Source organism: Castor canadensis, chromosome 7, assembly GCF_047511655.1.
Source record: "Castor canadensis chromosome 7, mCasCan1.hap1v2, whole genome shotgun sequence".
NCBI lineage: Eukaryota > Metazoa > Chordata > Mammalia > Rodentia > Castoridae > Castor > Castor canadensis.
Genome location: NC_133392.1, coordinates 144,106,296 through 144,126,584, shown reverse-complemented (window position 1 = coordinate 144,126,584; position 20,289 = coordinate 144,106,296). Strand labels below are relative to the sequence as shown.

The following is a 20,289-nucleotide window of genomic DNA, read 5'->3' as shown; positions in this document are numbered from 1 at the left end:
TCACTCCTGTAATCCTAGTTACTGAGTAGGCAGAGATCAAGAGGATCTCAGTTCAAAGCCAGCCTGGGCAAATAGTTCGCGAAACCCTATCTCGAAAAAAATCCATCACAAAAAAGGGATGGTGGAATGGATCAAGGTATAGGGCCTGAGTTTAAATCCCATACTGAAAATAAATAAATAAATAAATATTAACACATTAAATCCTCTGTGAGAGCCAGGGGATGCAGCTCAGTGGTAGAGCACTTGCCTAGCATGCACCAGGCCCTGGTTCAATTTCTAGCACCATAAAAAGTAACAATAAGGGAGAGGGAGGGGGTGGGGGGAAGGGAGGGGGTGGGGGGAAGGGGGGGAGAAATGACCCAAACATTGTATGCACATATAAATAAAAGAAAAAATAAATTAAAAAAAAAGTAACAATAATAATGTATTTCAAAAAATTTTAAAGCCTCTGTGATTGAAGGAAAAACCAAAAAACTGAAATCTTGGTCAAATTAAAAAAGTGGAATTATGTATATTTTAAACACATTATTTTAACTATTTCTAAAGCTTATTTAAAGCTTATTATTTTAAGCTTATTAAATAAGCTTATTTAAAGCTTATTTAGTAACAAAGCTGACCCCTGCTCCTTGAAGTGTCTCTCACACACACACACACACACACACACACACACACACACACACAATGAGGCCCTCACACCAACTCTACCTCCAGGCAAAAATAAAACAAGAACTGTTCCCCACTCTGTCCACTTCTAGCGGTCTCAGGTTTCCCCTAAAGACTTGTCCAATACTGTGAAGAGAAATGCCTTCCTGGGACAGAAGACAGAAGACAAAGAGGCAGCTGTTGTCAGTCACTTTATTGCATCCAGGACATAACAGAGTCTAGACCACCTGTAGCTCCAGCCCCACTGAACTCCTTCTGCACCCCGGGTCTTTGCACAGGTTTTCCCCCTCTGTCTGGACAGCCCTTCTATTCCTCCTCACTCAAGGCCGAATGCCTCAGGCGGCACCAACTACTCCCTCTCTGTACTTCCTTTGACTGATCCTGATACGAAAGCCTTTGTAATCCTGCAGGAAACACTGATCAGAAGGCTGAACCACGAGCAAGGAAAGAAGTGGCATAGCTGTGTGGGACACAGAGGCCAGAACTAGGAGTTTTGAGACTCACTGTGGAGGATATGGGCATGGGATAGGATCCCCTTTCGTCTAGCACAGTCTGCCTTTGGGGCACATCCCTGGGCCTACCCCTTTCTGTTCACCAGTAGAATTTGGGTAGTGGCAGCTGCTGAGCCCCCTTTGTGCCCCACCCCCACCCCCACCATTCAGCCCCAATCTGATCCTGGCCTAAGTTTCACCTCCCTCTTAGACAACCCAGATGCCCCAACCAGGCTCCTGATCCACGCTCACCACCCCCACTCCCATAGTGGGAGGCTGAGGAAGGGCAGCCAGGGTGGCCCACACTTTCATCTCTCCCTCTCCCAGGACAGGGAGCTGGGAGGGCCCAGAAGTTGACCCAGTAGCTCCTGCCCAATCCCCAAGTCCAAAGATTGGCCAGTGCTACCTTGGCAGTTAAGGTGTATGCAGGGAGTCACCGCAGGCCAGACACAAATAACTTTACCAGGCCTGTTCCGATCTGGAGCTAAGCTGGAGGAGCCTCTGTCCTTCCACTACTCCTCCCTCCCTCCCAGCTACCACCCATGGCCCTTCACTTGGTCTTCTGATGGAGTTTGCGCCGCACCAGCTGGCTGAGAAAGAGGGCAGTGAGGATGCTGCTGCCCACTGTGAGCAAAAAGAGGCCAGAGAAGTTGTGGGGCCAGCGGGTGTGCAGAGGCTCATAGATGGGCCGCCGGGCCTTATAGTCCAGCGTCACGGCCTCCAGCTGAGCCAGTGTGCACAGCACCAAGAAGACATGGAAAACTTGGTGACCCTGACCGAAGATGTGGCAGCTGCCTGGAAACCAGCGCTCAGGCATGACAGTGGAGAAGAAAGCAGCAGCCAGCAGAAAGAAGACCACCTGGCACTTGTGGTAGAGAAGAGCTGGATCATCAGTGGCAGGGTGAGGGGACACCAAGATGCGGTGCACCACAGGGCTAATGTCCAGGGCATAGGCCAGTGCTGAGGGCACCTCTTGGCAAGTGCGACCCAGCAGGCCCGGCTTCTGGGTGTACTTGTTGTAGCAGGAGCCGGTGCAGGAAAGCCAGGCCAAGAAGGCAGCCGTGGGCAAGAAAATGGCCTGCACCTGGGCGTGCCAGGCGGGCTCAATAGCATAGTAGAAGTGGGCCAAGGCACTGCCAAACTGGTACACCGCCACGCCCACGTAGTCCAGGAAGAAGAAGCTATAGTGCCAGAACTCAGACTTGGCCTGCAGGAGGTGAGCCAGGGCGCTGAAGGAGAGGTAAGTGAAGGAGGTGAAGATGATGATGAGGAGGGGCAGGGCATGAGGGTCTTCCTGGAAGTCCACGGTCCCCACAAAGATGACCAGCCGCAGCAGCAGCGCCACAGCCGCCAGCAGGTGTGTCCACACGTTCACCGCCTCGTTGTGCTGCTGGAACAGTGTGCGGAAGTAGAAGCGCCAGGTCTGATGAAGTGGCCGGTAGCCAGAATAGATGTAAGGTTTCCAGAAGAGTGGTGGCACTTCAGCTCGGTCCACTGTGAACATGGGCTCAGGCTGCATGGGCTTCTGGCCAACGTGCCACAGACTGGACAGCAGGTGGCTGAATCTCTGGGCTACTGCCATGGCCATGGCTATGGCTGGGGCTTGGGCAGGGAGCTGGGAGAAAGGCCAGAGTGAAGTCAGGGGCCTGGTGTGCCCTCCCTGTCCCCTGTAGCAACCCCAGCTCTGATCCCCAGTCTTCTTCCCTCCTCCTCATCCCCTTGTCCTTATGCCGGGTTAGAGTTGGGAAGAGTCGTCCTAAGGAAGAGCTCAGCTCTGACCCCAGGATAGTGAGAGCATGGCTTGTTCTTTAATGTATTCTAGTACCTAGAACAGGGCCTGACACATAGTAAGTGCTCAGTAACTCTGAGGGCTGCAGAATTCCCAAGGCTCTGCCTTGGTCACTGCCTTCCCCATCCAGGCTCCACACAGCAACCCCCACTGTTTTCTCTGTTAAGTACAGACCTGTCACATTGAATACAGGAGATGGGGATGGGCTTTCCGGCCAAGTTGGGGCCACCATCAGTGTTCACCTGGGGGCAACAATGACCTTACTAATGGACTTACTTCCTCTAACTACAGCCCCTTCAAAGTTGCCAGGGACTCCCACTGGCTGCTCCCCTGCATAGTCTGGTCCCCACCTCTTTCCCAGCCTTTCTGGTCAACCACAGTGTACTTCAAATCCACCACAGCCTCCCCAACCCCCCACCACAGCTGCTACACGTCTATAGCTTCACACAAGCTGTTCCCTCTGCCTAAAACAATTTCCTCATCTTATCAATCTGGAAAACTCCTATTCATTCATCTAAACTCATTTCTTCTGTGATGCTTTCCCTGTCCCCTGCCATCTCTACTTGAATGTCTACCATCAGACCGTCCTTTGACTGTTTTAACACATCTGATAGGTATTAAAATTGTTCATGTGAGCTCATGAGGGTAGGCAGTTTGTCTCCTAATTTTGTAAACCCCTGGTGTTTAGCAAGTAGCTAGCACTGATTGCTGAATGAAAGACCAACATAACAGCATTCTGATAACACTTCGTACCCTTCAAGAGCCAATCCCCAAGGCCACTTTTTTTCCTGAGAAAAGTCCCCAGCCAAAAACCAAATCCTATTAAACCCCCACTCTCTAGTTCCTCCTCGGCCCCTCCTCCCACTGCCCAGGGTTATTAATTCTATATAAATCAAATCTAATCTCTCATCCTGGCACTCAGGCCTCATAACTGCTCCCTGCTCCCCAACTTCCCACCTAACCCCAGTGTCACCCCTGAGCAGAATTCCTATTCCTGAAATCTTCTGCCACCAAGGGTCCCTCCACCACTCCTTTTCTCTGTCCTACAGTGGGTGACACAATTCAGACACAATTCAGTCTTTCCATTCATTCATTTGTTTGCTTAGCAGACATGGAGGCTGCTTTGCCTCCCACAGTGTGTGTGGTGTGTGGGAAAAGGGGACCATGGAAAAGGATTCAGTCGTCGCCCTGGGGAACTCCATGACCTGGCAGAGGTTACAGAAAGGAAATCAAGGGACAGCAAATGCTTACACAGCACTCATGACTTGCCAGGCACTGTTATTTTTTGGTAGGACTGAGGTTTGAACTCAGGGCTTTGTGCTTGCAAAGCAGGTATTCTACTGCCTGAGCCAGGCTTCCAGTCTATTTTGTTCTGGTTATTTTGAAGATGGGGTCTCAGGAACTGTTTGCTTGGGCTGGTCTTGACTGAGATCCTCCCAATCTCAGTCTCCAAGTAGCTAGGATTATGGGTTTAGTAAATCACCAATAGCACCCGGCTGTTAGGCACTGCTTTAAGCACTTTACACATAACCCCCCCCCCACCATGGAAACTTTACTGTCAACTCTGTGAGGTAGATACTCAAATTATTCTCATTTTCAGGGTAAGGAAGCTGAGGTAAAAATGCGTCAAGTACCCTACCCATTTACCTAGCCAGGAAGTGGAGAGGCACAGTCTAGACTCGGGCTGTGTGCTTAACCACTAACCTCAACTGCCCTTTGCAAGTCAGGGTGGTGAGCACTACGAGCTATTACATAACTATTGACTGTTTTGCTTGGTACCTGCTGCTTCATTCAGGCTTATCATCGTTCATTAACGCAGACACCTATTGAAAACCCTGCCAGCTGACACTCCCCCGCCCCACCACCCCAATCACCAAATAAATTCTCTCCAGCAAGCTCTTTGGACTCAGCACCCAAGCACTCTGTCTACTGCTCATTCTCATACAGCTACCTTTGCACCAGACACTGTATGGACAGGATAAGCATTCACAACCTCCACCACCAATGGCCCTGTGGTCACCCCAAAGTCACCCAAATAATTCATGCACAGTCCAGGCATGGTGGTACATGCCTGTAACCCCAGCTACTCAGGGAGTGAAGGATCACAGGTCTGAGGCTGCCCCAGGCAAAACCATGAGACCCTATCTGAAAAACAAATATAACAGCAAAAGAACTGAGGGTGTGGCTCAACGCCCCCAGAATGCTTGCCTAGCAAGTACAAGGCCCTGAGTTCAAACCTCAGAACCACAAAAAAAAAAACAAAAAAAAAAAGACAGGTCTGAGCCTTGTTACCATCTTTAAACTCTTCCTGCTTTAGGATTCTGAAGTCAGTACTGACACCTGCCTTTCCTAGTCCACAGGAGAGGCAGGAGTTAAATCAGTCATTACACCACTGCACACAGTGCAGTGTTCCCTTAACTGCAGGGAACACAGGGTTGTCCCACTTCCTCTACCCCTACAGCCTGGCAAAGAATAGGTTTAAGAAGCAGACCCTGCTGACGGGGCCATTTCTACCAGAGCAAGAGACTTGCCCTGGTGGTTTGGGAGTCATGACTGAACCTCTTCCTTTCCATAAGAGGCAGGGCTTCAGCCTCAACAATTTGGCCTCCACTCTTGTCCACAGCTTTGTCTTCCCAACTCGGAACCTCAGTGGTACTGGGGCGGGGAGCAGGGCAGGGGGGCGGACAGAAAAAGCTTCCAAAAACACTCATGCAACTCCCTTGTTTTGAAGGAGGAAACCAGAGCCCAGAGGCCAGAAGGCCCTCTCAGACTTGTCTAACCCAGCAAGATCTTTATTCTGCCATAGGAAAAGATCAAGGAATGATGAAGCTCAGTGGTGCCCTGTGGACACCTCATTTCGAGACCCCTATGATCTATTCAATCTAGTCCTCTCTCTATATCCCACTCGTGGAAATTCCCAAGGCATAACAGTACTTCCCAAGGCTCTGAGAAGTCCCACAGGAAAGAAGTTTCAGTTTTGTTGAACCTACATGTACCAAACTTAAACGACCAAGGATTGATTCCTTTCCCACTAATAATTACCGTATAGAGCCAGCTGAAATGTAGTTAAGTGTTTACTATATGCTCATTCTTCACTGCCTGTTGCAATTCTCACAACTTCCCTGTAAGGTAGGTATTATTCTACCCATTTTCTTTCCATAGACAGTGAAATCCAGAGAGGTAAGGGGTGGGGGCAGAGAACCAAGATTCAGATCCAGCAGAGCACAGATACTCTTAACCACTCTGCTGCACGCCTCCTCCTGTCACACCTGCCTGCATCCCACAGTCTGAAGCAGGCAACTGAGCCCTTGTAAAGTATTTACCTAGGCTTCTGGCAACTCAGTCTCCCTTGGTTCTACCTGCCCGCTTACTCTGCACCAGGGAAGCCCAGCTCCTCCTCCGGAGGGGGACAGGGCCTACTCACAAGCCCTGTGCTTCTGACATAGTAGGCCCTACAGACAGAACATACTAAGGAACAGAGGTCCTGCTGCCCTATTTCCTTTAGACCTCAGTCAGGCAGAGGCTCTATGCCATCTAAATGCATCTATTTTCAGAATTCGTTCTCATCCCCTGAATCCAGCGTTAAATGAGAAGCAGGCACCAGGGTCCAGCATGAACCAGTTGGAAAGGACCATGATGGTATCCTGAGTAGTCTGCCCACCAGGCTGCCAGGCCCTGCCTGTTCCAGGTGGCCTAGCCCAGCCCAGCACACCTCCATAGGCCCCTCCAGGCCTCTCAAATTGCACTGGGTACCTGGGGGTGTTTCCCTTGAGCCTGGGGACCAATGGCTTCTGCTGTGACTGGTTAAAGTCACCAGATGCAAGCACTGGGTGGCACTTCCACAGGTAAAGGGCCCTGGAGGTGGGGCTTCCAGGGCCTGGAGGTACCTTGTGTGATGTCACCAGAGGGTGGGGCTATAGACAACCTCTCAACCCTCTCTCCTGCCTGCAAGACTCCCATACTGGTACCTGTGTGCCCTCCTAGCCAGGCCTCAGCTGCAGAAAGCACCTCCCCATTCACCTCTGTGTAAGACACATGGAAAAGCCCAGGGCTGGCCGAAAATCATGACTTACCCAAGATCACAGAGCAAGGCAAGAGTGAAGCTGGCTGGGATCAGGTGTCCAGAGCCTGGTTGATGAATGTCAGGCAAATTTGGCTGGTTCCTGTCCCCTACTTGGTTGGAATAAGAAGAGGAGAAAGTTAGGAAAAAAGGAGAAAACAGCAACTTTCTTATAAAGGATTATGCAGAGGTGGACTTCAGATGCAGACAAGCAGGTTTGATACCTGATTCCATAACATACCTGCTTTGAGACCTTAGACAAGTGACTAACCTTCTCTGATCCTTACCTCTGTCATGGGAATTATAATATTATCTACCTCTCTACCTCATAGACTGCTCAATTTGCTTGGGTTTTTTTTTTTTCAGTATTGGGTTTGAAATCAGAGCCTTGGAGTGCTAGGCAGGTGAGCTTGGGTTTTTAAAAAACTCAGTCGTGTCCCCTCCACTGGCAACAAAACAAAACAAAACAAAACACCTCAGTCCCGAGGCTAGGGTGTACCTCAGTGGTGAGCACTTGTCTCAAATAAATGAGGCCCTGGTTTCCTTCCATTTCCCGAGCACCATAAAAAGAAAAAAGAAAAGCACCTCAGTAGCTGTGCCATTGGATTTGGGGAGTCAGACAGAAAGTTAACCGTGTCTCCTGTACTCAGACCAGGAAATTTTGGCTGGAGTTTGGACTTCTGAGGACACTGACCTTATTTAATAATTAAATTGTTCTCAGCAAAGACCATCCACGGTGACCCCTCTAGAGTCACTATGACCTGAGAATTGGCACCCACAGGCCCAAGAGAGGTGTTTGGGAAGTGACATCCCCAGGGAAAGGAGCCTTAGAGTCAACAGCCCAGTCCCAAAGTGGGAGGGCACAAGAGGATAGATGGTTCCAGCAGGCGACCTGAAAGACAAAAGGCATGGGGCCCCTACAATGGCCAGGACTACAGTGAGACTTCCTTCCTTCCTCTCCCATACTCCCAAGTCCCCCATCCCACCTTCATATCTCTCATGTATATTTGTTTCTTTTGCTTTTGTTTTTCTGAAGTAGTCTCATTTATGCAGCCCAGGCTGGCCTTGAACTCATGATCCTCCTGCTATCCTCTCCCAACTGCTGGGATTGCAGGCATGTACCACCACATTCCCCTTTTCCTAAACTCAAGATCAGTCTCCTCCCTCCCTCCTCCAAGGCTTGCCACCCTAGCTTCTTCAGGTCTCCATGTGACATGTGACATGCTTGATCAAAGGTTTCCATATTCCCCTGGGCCTGTGTGGATATGGGGGAAGTGGGATTTGGAGAGCAAGCCCTGGTCACCCCATCCACAGACTTTGTTGGATGCTTGCTATACTGCAAATGCCTTGGGGAAGCTGACAGGCTCCTTGCCCCGAGGGGCTCACCCACAGAAATGCCGGTGGGCCTAGAAGATCCAGGCAGGAGGGAAATAGAGAACGGGAAAGGGCACCACTTGCCTCTGGCAGCCTATTTCAGGAGAAGACAGAATCTTCTGTCTGGATCCTCCATTAAGGTCTGGAAACTTACTAGGTAACCTGACAAAAGTTCCTTAATCTGTCTGAGTTGGCTTCCTCAGTTATAATCACAGGATAAAAAGAGCCACCTCTTGGGCTCTTGTGAAAGCAAAACAAAGTCTGGGATGCTCAATGTTGGCCCTGGCTCAGTGCCAGCTCTGCTATTTTTTGTTGGGTACTATTCCTGCCTCAGTCTTTCAAACCCTGGGTGACCATGGACACACTCCTTCCACTCTTGGCCCTATTTTTTCAAAAGTCAAGGCAGAGCATGAATTCACCAATGACTTCAAAGGGACCCTGGAGCCCTGTGACATTCCAACAGTTAGGCCTACAATGTGCCAGGTGCTAGTGTCTCACAATGAACAGAGCCATTTAATATTCTGCCCTGGACAACTAACAGCCCAGCGAATTAATCCCTGAGGGCAAGACCTCGGCATTACTGTGCCCTCTTGGCCTAAGTAACACCCGTTATCAGCGTCATTTGGTTGTAATTCCACTTCTCCCTCTGTCTCCTTCCTGGCATGCAAAACATGCATTGTTCCTTTTCTGGGATGTGATTGTTCAGCAAATTCTCTTAAAGAATTTGCTTTATCTTGCCAGAGCGAACAAAGTCTAACTTCATTAGATAAAAACAGTGCTATGATCTAAACGTTATACAATGTATAAATGTAGCAAAACACTTTGCCACTACGCTAATAAGGACAATTTCTACGTGACAGTTAAAAAATAAATAATCCTAGCAGACAGGTGGTTGAGATAGGAGGATAGTGAGGTTGAAGCCAGCTTGAGCTGCACAGAGAGACCCTTTCTCAAAAAAAAATTATATAAAGAAAATAAATTTAAAAAAATAATAATAAACCCAGGTCCCAGCTATTCAGGAGGTTGAGGTGGGAGGATCACTTGAGCCCAGAGTTCAAGGCCAGACTGGGCAACAGAGTGAGATGGGGCATCTCACTATTGTTATTTATTTACCTAAGAAAGGTAAATAAATAAGACAATGACAATAATAATAAGGCCAGGCTAGGGTTAATGTTGGAGCTATCCAAGACAAACCCTCCTGAGGGTCCTGCCAAGGATGGCACATTATGGCAGAGCCTGAGTTACCATTAGGCACAAACATTAGTCACTTAGGGCAGCTTGCTGTTTCCAGGAACTCTCCCCCACGCCTTCCCTCTCTCCTCGCCTTTCTGCCTGGAGCCCAACCTGTCTTTCCAGGCCAGGAGGCAGGTGGGCACAGTACTTCTGTCAGACTCCAAAACCAGCGCTCTTGTCTCAGTCACCATAATAAACTCGGAGTCCATCCCTATGATGGAGCCATCTTCAACGAGGCATGGCAAGCCCTTGGTCTCCCAGTAACTGGGTCACCTCCCTCACCACAAACCAAGTGCCAACTCAACCCACCATGTTTCAAGAAAAAAGCCCCTCCAAGTCTTCCAAGACTGCGAACAGAAAGTTTTTGTTCATTTGTAATTGCACTTTGGGCCACCATTTGTACTCAGAAATGCGATCAGAATGGAATGACTAATTCTTGAGGAAATCCTGCAGAGCTCACCCTCACTGCTGCTCAAATGAGGGGACCCTGGAGAAGAAAACAGCCCAGAGAAGTTAGGCAAACTGACTACAGTCTCCCAGCACAGAGCACAGGAAATTGATCCGAGTTGTTCTGCTGACCAGGAAGGGTCCTCTACACAGGAGAACAGAGATGGAATAGAGGTCATCTCTTACCAAGGGGCCCCAAGGTGCACAAACCCTGGAATGAGAGGAGCTCCAACAGGTGCCTTGGCCCGACATTGCCCCCCAGGCCTCGGGGGGCTGCCCCAGGGAAAGCTGGTCTTCAAAGGCTGTGGGTGGAGGCCAGCGCTGTGGATGGTGTGGGCCTCCCTCCCCTCCTGACCCCAGGTGAGGTATTCCCATCCCAGGGAGCAAGAGCCCTGCTTGGCCTCCAACAGTGATATTCTCATGGCTCTCCAATATGGACTACCCGCACCCATTCTCGCCTACATTCCCCCTCCAGGAAAGGGGTGCTCCCTATGGGGGTTGCGTTCCCTGCCTGTGCATTCCAACCCAACTCCCCTGCCCACCTCCTCACAGGTGGTCCGCTGTTCTCCCCTTCTCCATCCCTCTCTCCCTCCCTGCCCTTCCCTAGCCAGAGCCATACCTGCATCCTCACCCTCCCCTCCATGTCCAGGGTGCCCCCCCACCGCCACCCCACCCCCATCCCCACCTCCATTCCTTTCCTCTGCGCACCCTTCCCCAGATGACCCCAGCTCTGTTCCTCCCTCCGGTCGATCCTCCGCGGTGCTCCCAGCCCCTCCCCTGCCCGTGGTGCCCCTTTGCGCCGCTGTCCGGGGCCTCACTGCCGCCCCAACTCCTGGACGCCCGCACGTGGGCAGCCGGGAGCACCCGCCGCGCCCGCGCCCCTCGGCCCCGCGCCCGCTTCCCGCGATCCGGGCCCAGTCCTACCTCTGGCCAGGGCCGAGCTGCCAGCAGCCGCGGCGTCCCGGGCGCCAGGGCAGCAGATAAAGGGGCGGCCAGGCTACAGCCCCGCCCCTGGCGGAGGGCAGGCGGCGCTGCGACTTCCCCGGCCAAGGCCGCCTCCCGCTGCCGGGCCAAGCCCGTTGCTCGAGCTGGGAGCGGTCACTGCCAGCGGCCGCCGCAGCGTCCTGGGACCTCCTGTGGTCACTGTACTGACGCGAGACAAGGAGGCCCAGACAGCAGAAGTGGTTGTCCAAGTTCCTGGGCTCTGCAGGGGGGCCGCGGAGGCTCCGCCTGACCTTTCACATTTCCGGATGACTGGAACCACAAGCTCCAGTTTCCGGGCTTGGCCAACTTGGAGACAGTGGGAGGCAGCTTAGCAAGAGAGTAGACAAATGTCCCATCCAGAGTGCTGGGCCTGGACTCACAACACCCCACCCCACCCCTTGCAAGGCTGCTATGGCACAGACGCGATCACCTGGAGAGCTGCGTCCCCCACTGGGTTTCAAGCTCCCACCCAAAGCTCTCCCCAGGCAGGACCTGTGTGGTGGGTGCTCCTTGTCTGGACCTTTGTTTTAAAACACCCAGTGTCACCCTCCCTTCTCCCCAGGAGTGCAGGCACCTGTAGGATGGGGAGTACCTGCACAAGGTAGGCCTTCAGGACATACTGGCTCAGGATGCCATGGATTGCCGGTTCTGCTGTGCGGAGACCTGGACCTGCTGAACCGTCCAGGGGGCTTGGAGGGATATGACACCCATATCCCACCTTGGGAGCCCAGGGCCCAGTGAATGGAGGGTCACTGCTCTGTCTTCAGGGAGCTGGGAGGCCGCTGAGAGAAGCTGTTGCGGGGCACAGGCACGGTGGGATCTAAAGCCTCACACTATCCCAACTGTTAGGAGACTTGGGCAAGTGTCCTTGCTCCATCTGGGCCTCGGCTTTAGAATCTGCAATCTCCAACCCGACAGGCCTGTTAGGATTAAATAAAATGACAGGTGTGAAGGTTCTTTGTAAACTGCAAAGTACTAGAGGGAGGAAGGGATATTTCAATCCACATTATAATGAATCTGTGGTTCTAATAAAAAAGCATGAAACCCGGCTCTGTTTGGACAAACCTGTAGGAATTACTTAGATGATGGTCTGCACCTGTAGTCCCAGCTATTTGGGAGGCTGAGGCAGGAGGGTCCCTTAAGCCAAGGAATTCAAGACTCTTTCTAAATAAATAAATAGAAAGAATTACTTAAATATTCATTACCCACGAGGATAGAAAAAGTAGCATAGAAAATCCTCATTTAGAACAGATGGGGGAGAAAATTAAAATAAGTAAAGACATTATGACTCTTTTTTTTTGTGGCGGTACTGGTGTTTGAACTTAGGGCCTTTGAGCTTGCTAGGCAGTAGCTCTACCACTTGACCACACTTCCAGCCCAAGTAAAGACATTATGGAGAAAATATTCTATACAATGGAAGACAGTCTATTATAGTGAATAAAAACTAAAAACTTGGAAGATGGTTTGGATTCAGCTTTGATTTTTAGAACACCTGTGCTATACCGAACTTATTTTATTATTTTATTTGTGATGCTGGGGACTGAACCTGGGGCTACTGCTTAAGTCTTGCCCTCAGCCCTTGAATTACTTTTTTTTTTTGTCTTTTCTTTTTTGGTCCTGGGATCGAACCCAGGGCCTCGCACATGCTAGGCAAGCACTGTACCACCAAGCTACATCCCAGCTCCTGAATTTTGTTTTGATGAGACTGAGGTTTGAACTCAGGGCTTTGAGCTTGCAAAGCAGGCACTCCACTGCTTGAGCCAGTCTACAGTCCATTTTGCTCTGGTTATTTTGGAGATGGGATCTTGAGAACTATTTTCCTGGGCTGGCCTGGAACTGATTCTTGATCCTCCAATCCTCTGGATTTCGTCTTCCAAGTATCTAGTGTTACAGGTGTGAACCACCGGTGCACGGCTTGAACTTGTTTCGGGGCAGGAAGGGTTTTGAACTCAGGGCCTCATGCTTGCTAGGCAGGCGCTCTATCACTTGAGCCACTCTGCCAACCCTGAACTTGTTTTTAAAGCAACAGTTTATTAAGCTCTTATCATGTGCTAATTGGTGTGCCAAACAGTTGGTGTGCTGACATCTTCTGATCTAGACAATGCTGTGAAAGGTTAAAATTAATCCATTTTATAAATTAGTGGGAGGGGTCACAGGGACTTTTACTTTAGCTCAGTAAAGCCTCATGCATCGGCCAGTGTGTCATTTTATGGACAGAAAATCAGACCCAGAGGGGAGAAATGCCCCCCAGGTTGCACAGCTTCAGATGTTCAGCCTCTGGAAAGTCAACTGAGAGGTATACGTTCAGAAGAGAAGTCGCTTAACCTGAACCTTTTGGCAGATAATTGAGAGCAGATAAATGAAAATGAGGACAGTAATCAATTATGGAGCCGTTGCTTATGTATCAGGCCTGATGCAAAGCAATGTCCTCGAGGGTGTTCTGTCATTACCTCAGTCTGTGAATGAGAAAACATGTGGTAAGGTGCTACCAATGCCACCCATGGGCTAGTGGCAGGCCTGGATCTAAGCCCAACGCTTAGATCCCTGCTCTGCAACAGCTCCCTTCCCAGAGACGGGACAGCCAAGAGTGCCTCCCCCAGCTCAGTGTGGGCATCTGCGTAAGGCCAATGACTTACTGTTCCAGGAGCCTAGACCCTGGTAATCCTTTGAGCTTAGAAGCTGGGGTGGGAGGGGGGTGTGGGGGGTGTCAGGGAGAGGTGGGAGAGACTTATGGGTAACCATGAGTCACCTGGCTGCTGTCCCAGGCTCAGCCTTCAGAGGAACAAGGTCTCTGGTTGAGACTGGATTCCTGAGTAGGCCTAAGGAGTTAACAGGCCTCAGAAAACTAGGCCTCTGAGATTGGGGACTGTCAGGTAAGAGACTCAAGAGAAAGGATGAATGCATGGTATTTGAGCTGTCCCCAACATAAACAAGGTTGTTCATTCAGTGGAGGCAGCAAAACAGTGATGTTTATGGGTGTATCCTGCCTGGGTTCACATCTTAGCTCTGCTGTGCATAAGCTATTTTACCTTGGGCAAGTCATGGAACCTCTCTTCATCAGTCTCTTCCACTCAAAAACAAGGTCATGACACTAACAAGCTGGCATGAGGAATGAATGAAATAAAACCTGTGATGTGCTCACAGTGCCTGGGATACAGTCACTGCTTGATAAATGCCATGTATTATTTTGCTCTTTACTCCCCCCAATTTTTGCCAACAAGAGAGAAAAATTAGGGTTTGTTGTAGCTCTGGAATTTTGAGGAGTGTTGTTAAGCAGTTACGAAGACTTCCTGCTTCCTACACACAGTAAAGCCATGATTCAAACCCAGAAGCTTGGCTCAAGATCACAATGTCAGCAGGGCACAGGCAGTGGTACCCTGTGCAGTAGGATGAGTTTCTCAGAAATTCACAGCTTTGAGGCCTCCAGGAAACAGCCTGTCAGAGGAGCAGAGGTGTGAGACCTGGGTGAGTTTAGGGAATGAGCTGTGGTGCCATAGGGCTGAGCCCAGAGAATCTGGTGGTAGCGGATGGTATTAGGGGTTGAGCTTTTTTGGCGGTACTGGGGTTTGAACTCAGGGCTTCACGCCTGTCAGGCAGGTGCTCTACCACTTAAGCCATGCCTCCAGCTCCAGGGATGGGACTTTATCTGAGGGCAGTGTAGGGGCTGGGATCAGGGATTAGACAGAGGACTGACTTTGGAGAGAGTGGGGTGGGTTGGGGCTTGAAGGAGACCAGCTGCCTTCTAGGACAACATGGCTTAGTGTCTGGCTTTTGCCTGAGAATCTGAAGAGGAAGAATTGGTATCTCTGAGACCACAGGTAGGGGCTGCATCCCCATGGAGCCTGGCCAGAGCTGGACCATGAGACAGAGCCAACCTCAGGAAGATCTCTGCAGGGTCTAGTGACCCCCACTGGAGGTATCCTAGGATGTCCTGAGAACAGAGGGGTCATCGTAGGCAACTGGCTCTCTCCCCTCCCCTACCACAGGGATCTGCAGACAGCAATCCACAGTGACAACCTCCAGTGTGGCAGACATGAGTGCTCAGGTGGCACCTTCTGGGTCTATTTCAGATCTCAGCGTCATCAGTGGTGAACAGCACCACACACACTGACCCAGCCCCACCCTACACGCCCACCTGGCATCCTTCCACTTTCCTCCCTCAGGCTCTCTTGGAAGCTGTGGGAGCTGCCTGGTCTGCTGGCCTAGGGGCAGACCAGTGCCAGAAATTAACTGATTGGGACACTCCTCACGAAGTACTGAAGGGGAGCTGTTGGAGAGGCCCTGGCCTCCCAGCCAAAAGATTTGCTCTGTTTGGGTTCTGTCATCTAAAGCAGCAATCTGGAAAATACACTCAGAACTTTGCTGCCTCTGAATCCTCACCTGTCCCTCTTGCATTTGTCCTAGAGGGGTCAGAAGCACAGTGGGCAGCTGGGAGGAGGGCAATAGCCATAGGGCAGAATAGAGGAAAGGCCAGCCATGTCCTCCTTCTCTACTCTAGGTTGAACGATGCCAACACCTGCTGGTTCTGTGACCTTGCCTGGAACTTATTTTGCTCCAGACAGGACCAACTGCCCAACTTGTGGAGGGAGCCCTGTACAAAATGAAAACTCAGAGTTCATTCAAATTAAGTTCAAGATAACAACAGCAAAACACTAAGCCAAGCCTCAGGCTTCTTGGAGTGTCAGGGCCTTGAGACCAACAACCAGCCACAGGCTGCAGATAGCTCCCAGGTCTGGTCTCCTACTTCCCTGAGATCGTTTTTTTTAAATTATCACATTATTGTTGTACTGGCCCTCAGATCTTTCTTAGATGTCACCTTTCAGAGAGGCTTTCCCCTAACACCAAATTCCCCTAACACCAAATAACTTGCACCTCCCATACCCCACCAGTTGCTTCTAAGAAACCTAGTCTCAGCTGGGTACACCTAGCATCCAGGAGAGATGGACCCATTCTTCCCCAGAGAATGTCTGCCCCAGAAGCGGTGGATCACACCTGGTCATTGCCGTATCACAGGACTACTTGTAGAGATTAATGGAAGGAAGGCAGGGAGAATAAGGATGGGAGGAAAGAAACTGGCTTTGAGCCTAGAACAAGCCTGGGCTGGGGAAGAGGAAGCTGTTGACCGAATAGTCTGAAATTGTGACTCTAATGCAAGTTACTGAAATGAAACTGTTTCATGACTTAAAGTGAATGGAAACTTTTTTTTTTTTTTAATCTGAGAGTGTCAAGCCGTGGGAAATGCTCAGAAGAACCAGCCCACAAAAAGCGACTCAAACAGGTACTAGGGGCACAGACAAAGTCGTTTTCTTTGCTATGTCAAGTCCCCACTTCTCAATGTGCCGGCCCCTTGTGGACGTGTACACAGCCTCCCCCTTTATTTGTACAAACAGCAGCATACATACCACTCAGTGTTTGCTACCTTCCTCCCTCACTTCACATTCTTGGGGATCATTCCTTGTATGTATATAACTATTTCCTCACGTCTATTCATGGCTGAGGTTCCACTGTATTTATGGATCATAATTTACCTAACCAATCCCCTGTTCTGCTCTTTTGTGTCATTTGTAGTTTTTCAACAAACATTTGTCTGAGTACCTCATCCTAGTCAGGATAAGCTAGGTTATAAAGCAGTAACAACCAACCCCCATGTTTCAGCACTGTAAGTTAGAATGTAGTTCTCATTCCTTCTCCATGCCATCCTAACTCTAGGGCCCCAGCTGATGGAGCAACCCTGAGGTGCAGCCAGCTACTTCTTCAGAGGCTGAGTGTGGTGGCAGGGTCAAGGGGGAATTTCCCCTCTCCCTGAAGATTCATTGGAATAAGCTGACAAAGATTAACAGAAGAAAAGAAAAGCATAGGACTGGCAGAGTGGCTCAAGTGGTAAGAGGCCCTGAGTTCAAATCCCAATGCTGCCATTCCCCCACCTCCAAAAAAAAAGGAAAAAGAAAAAACAAAAAGGCGTGCAGTTTTGTTTTTGTTCTTTTTGGTACTAGGGGTTGAGTTCAGTGCCACATTCTTATTAAGCAGGCACTCTATCACTTCAGTCACTCTACCAGTCCCTTTTTGTGTGATTATTTTTGAGATAGGGTCTTGTTTTATATGCTCGGGCTGGCCTGGACTGCAATCCTCCTATTCGTGCTTCTCCACAAAGTTGGGACGACAGGTATGCCACCACACCCAGCCATTGGTTGAGATGGGGTCTGGTGGTTTTTTTTGCCTGGGTTGGTCTTGAACTGAGATCTCCCAATCTCTGAGTCACAAGAAGCTAGGATTACAGGCTTGAGTCACTGCACTCAGCCTGTCATACAAATTTATTAATATGCAAAAAGGGAATAATCTAGGAGTGTGGTTACACATGAGGTCAAGATTGTCCAGAAGTGTTTAGACCCCTGTGTCTATAGTGGAGGAAGGGAGAAATGGGGAATGTAGGTAATTTTTAAGAGAATAGTAAACAATTATTAGGGGAAAATAGAAACCAACTTGCAAAATAATTCACTGAATTTGAGTGAGCCCAAAGGACAGACATTGTCTTGTAATTAAAGTCCATCCATTGGTTACATGGGTTACATGTCAGTCTTCTTTCCCCTCATAGATGATGAAATTTCAGGGTATGAGTTGAAGGCTGACTGTGCAGTCTGTCTTTTTTTGTTTGTTCTTGTTTTGTTTTTTCTGGAGACAGGGTCTCACTAGGTAGGCCAAGATGGTCTTGAACTTGTGATCTTCCCACCACAGCCTCCTGAGTGCTGGGATTCCAGTGTGCACCACCATGCCCACTTGCAATCTGGTCTTATGTAGTCAAAGGAATTCCTTGCCCTGTGCTTAGGGAGAAAGGAGCAGGAAAAGTTAGAGGGATCTTGATTCTGAGTTTGCTTTTAAGGCTTTAGACCAAATTGCTCAGCATGTCAAAAAATGCCATATTTTGGGGGGCATCCCTCTTTGAATTCCAACAACATAAATTCTGATCAGGCTCTTAGACTTTCTGTTTAGGATTGACACACATCACATGCATTCATATTTCATTAGTTAAAGCCACAAGGTGGGAAGGAAATGCAGCCAAAGAAGAAATAAATATTGGGCAGCCAGTTCTTACTGGCTACCACTCAGAACATTAAGTCTATGCCAGCTCCCTACTCGAACTTGGAAAAAGGCCACTGAGCTACATCCTTATCCCTAAACAATTACTTTTTTTTCCCCCTGCAGTACTGGGGGCTTGAACTCACAGCCTACACCTTGATCCACTCCACCAGCCCTCTTTTATGAAGGGTTTTTTTCAAAATAGGGTCTAATGGAACTATTTGCCCAGGCTGGCTTTGAACTGCCATCCTCCTGATCTCTGCCTCCTGGGTAGCTAAGATTACAGGCGTGAGCCACTGGTGCCTGGCTAAACAATGACTTTTAATAGCTCCAGAGTATCCTACCAATAGAACAGACCAACGCTTGTGATTCCCCAGATGTTGCACATTCATTTTATCTCTCTTTTCAGTGCCATAGGAGCTGGGGCAGGGGTAGAGCATGTGCTTGGCACATGAAGCGCTGGGTTCAGTCTTCATTACCAAAAATAAAATATCATGTGTTATAAATTATAGTTATTATTTCTTTCACTGTCACATCAAAAAGAAGTAAATATTAAGGAATATATTTAACAAAAGTAGTGCAAGACCTGTACAATAAAATCCACAAAGTATATCTGAAGATCCAGTTCTTTAACTCAATCTCTACCGAACTCCTAGCTGATTTATTTTTTATAGAAATTGACAAGCTGAGGGCTGGAAGTGTGGTTTAAGTGGTAGAGTGCTGCCTAGCAAGCAGAAGCCCTGAATTCAAACCCTGATACCACCAAGGGGGGAAAAAAAAGGAAGAAAGAAATTAACAAGATGGTTCTACAATGAATATAAAAATGCAAAGTACCCAGATAATCAAAACAATTCTGCTCCCAAGCAGGCCAGTAATTCCACTTCCAAGAATCCACCAAAACCAAATATTCCAGCTTACATTCTACTTCTAAGAGATGAATTTTGCCAGGCACCGGTGGCTCACACCTGTAATCCTAGCTACTCAGGAGGTAGAGATCAGGAGGATAGCAAGCAGTTCGAAGCCAGGCCGGGAAATAGTTCTCAAGACCCTATCGCAAAAAAAAAAAAAAAAAAAAAAAAAAAAAAAAACATCAAGGAAAGGGCTGGCAAAGTAGCTCAAGGTGTAGGCACGGAGTTCAAACCCCAGTGCCGCAAAAAAAAAAAAAGGTGAATTTTGTGATGTGTAAATTATGCTCTATAAAGCGTCCTTAAAAATAGCATTGCAATTAACAACTTTAAACAATTTTTTTTCCAGTGCTAGGGATGGAACTCAGGGCCTTCAGTCAAGTACTCTACCACTGAGCTTCAACCCCAGCCCTAAGCAACAAATTTAGGATTTTTATTCTCTCACTACATGGAGGAGGTCATTGCTCAGACTTGCTACCTGATTTCAGACTCACTGACTGACTTCCTGAGGCCCCACAGTTGGTTTTAGGCTCTGGCCTCTGATATGCTCAGTTTGCCTGCTTGAATCTGAGAGGCCCTTGATCTTTGCAGACTGGCAAACAACTTCGGCCCAGGACATAAGGGGCCTTGCCTGATACACAGGCCTGTGGCAGCTCCACTGATGTCCAGCACAGACTGGTTCCTAGTGTGGCAGCCCCAGGGGCAGTCTTTGAAGGAGCTGTGTTTGGTGGCTGAGGCAGCACCTTGCTTCTCTTTTGCCAGAGCCTGTGTGAGAAACTCCTGTACCTTCTGCCTTTCGGTCCACAAACACAGTCTCATCGTCTAGGTACTAAAGTGTCCATGCTGTTTGCTGTCAGAGTTTTCCTCTCTTATTCAGTCTACAGCTTCATCACTGTGCCCTGGAATAATCTCAGCTGAGGCCCTGGACTGTGGAAGAGGATGCTGGATTCAGCAGGTACTCAGAGGCTGAACCCCATCCCCCTCCAGCACTTCTGTGAATTTCCAGAAAAACTCATTGGGACTTTGCCTTGCATTCCCAGGCAGATAGTGGCACTCTGGCAGAGCCCCGATGACTTCCACCCTTCAAGTGCTGCTCTCTCTATTCACCTGTCATGGAGGGAACCTCCTCAGACAGGGTCCTTTTAGAAGGCTCCCAGCCACCGTCCTCCTCCTCCTCCTCGTCTTCCTCTTCCTTCAGCTCCCCCTCCTGCTTCTTTTTTATTCTGAGACAGGTTCTCATTATGTAGCCCAGGCTGGCTTTGGTGTCAC

General features: G+C 49.3%; 1 protein-coding gene across 7 annotated transcripts; it reads right to left on the bottom strand.

Annotated features, from left to right (window-relative positions):
• Positions 1-841: 841 nt before the first annotated feature.
• Positions 842-11,263, bottom strand: Paqr7 (progestin and adipoQ receptor family member 7). 7 transcript variants are annotated; one of them, XM_020158730.2, is made up of 3 exons: positions 10,982-11,263; positions 7,017-7,116; positions 842-2,769 (listed from the first exon to the last, which is right to left on the bottom strand). In XM_020158730.2, exon 3 carries the CDS (start codon positions 2,740-2,742, stop codon positions 1,705-1,707), a length of 1,038 nt encoding a protein of 345 aa, XP_020014319.2. In that variant the 5' UTR covers positions 2,743-2,769; positions 7,017-7,116; positions 10,982-11,263; the 3' UTR covers positions 842-1,704. The 7 variants fall into 7 exon arrangements, with proteins under 7 accessions (XP_020014319.2, XP_073937049.1, XP_073937054.1 ...); XM_074080948.1 differs by having other exon boundaries at positions 7,017-7,113; XM_074080953.1 differs by lacking the exon at positions 10,982-11,263 and adding an exon at positions 10,244-10,617.
• Between the last annotated feature and the right edge of the window lie 9,026 nt (positions 11,264-20,289).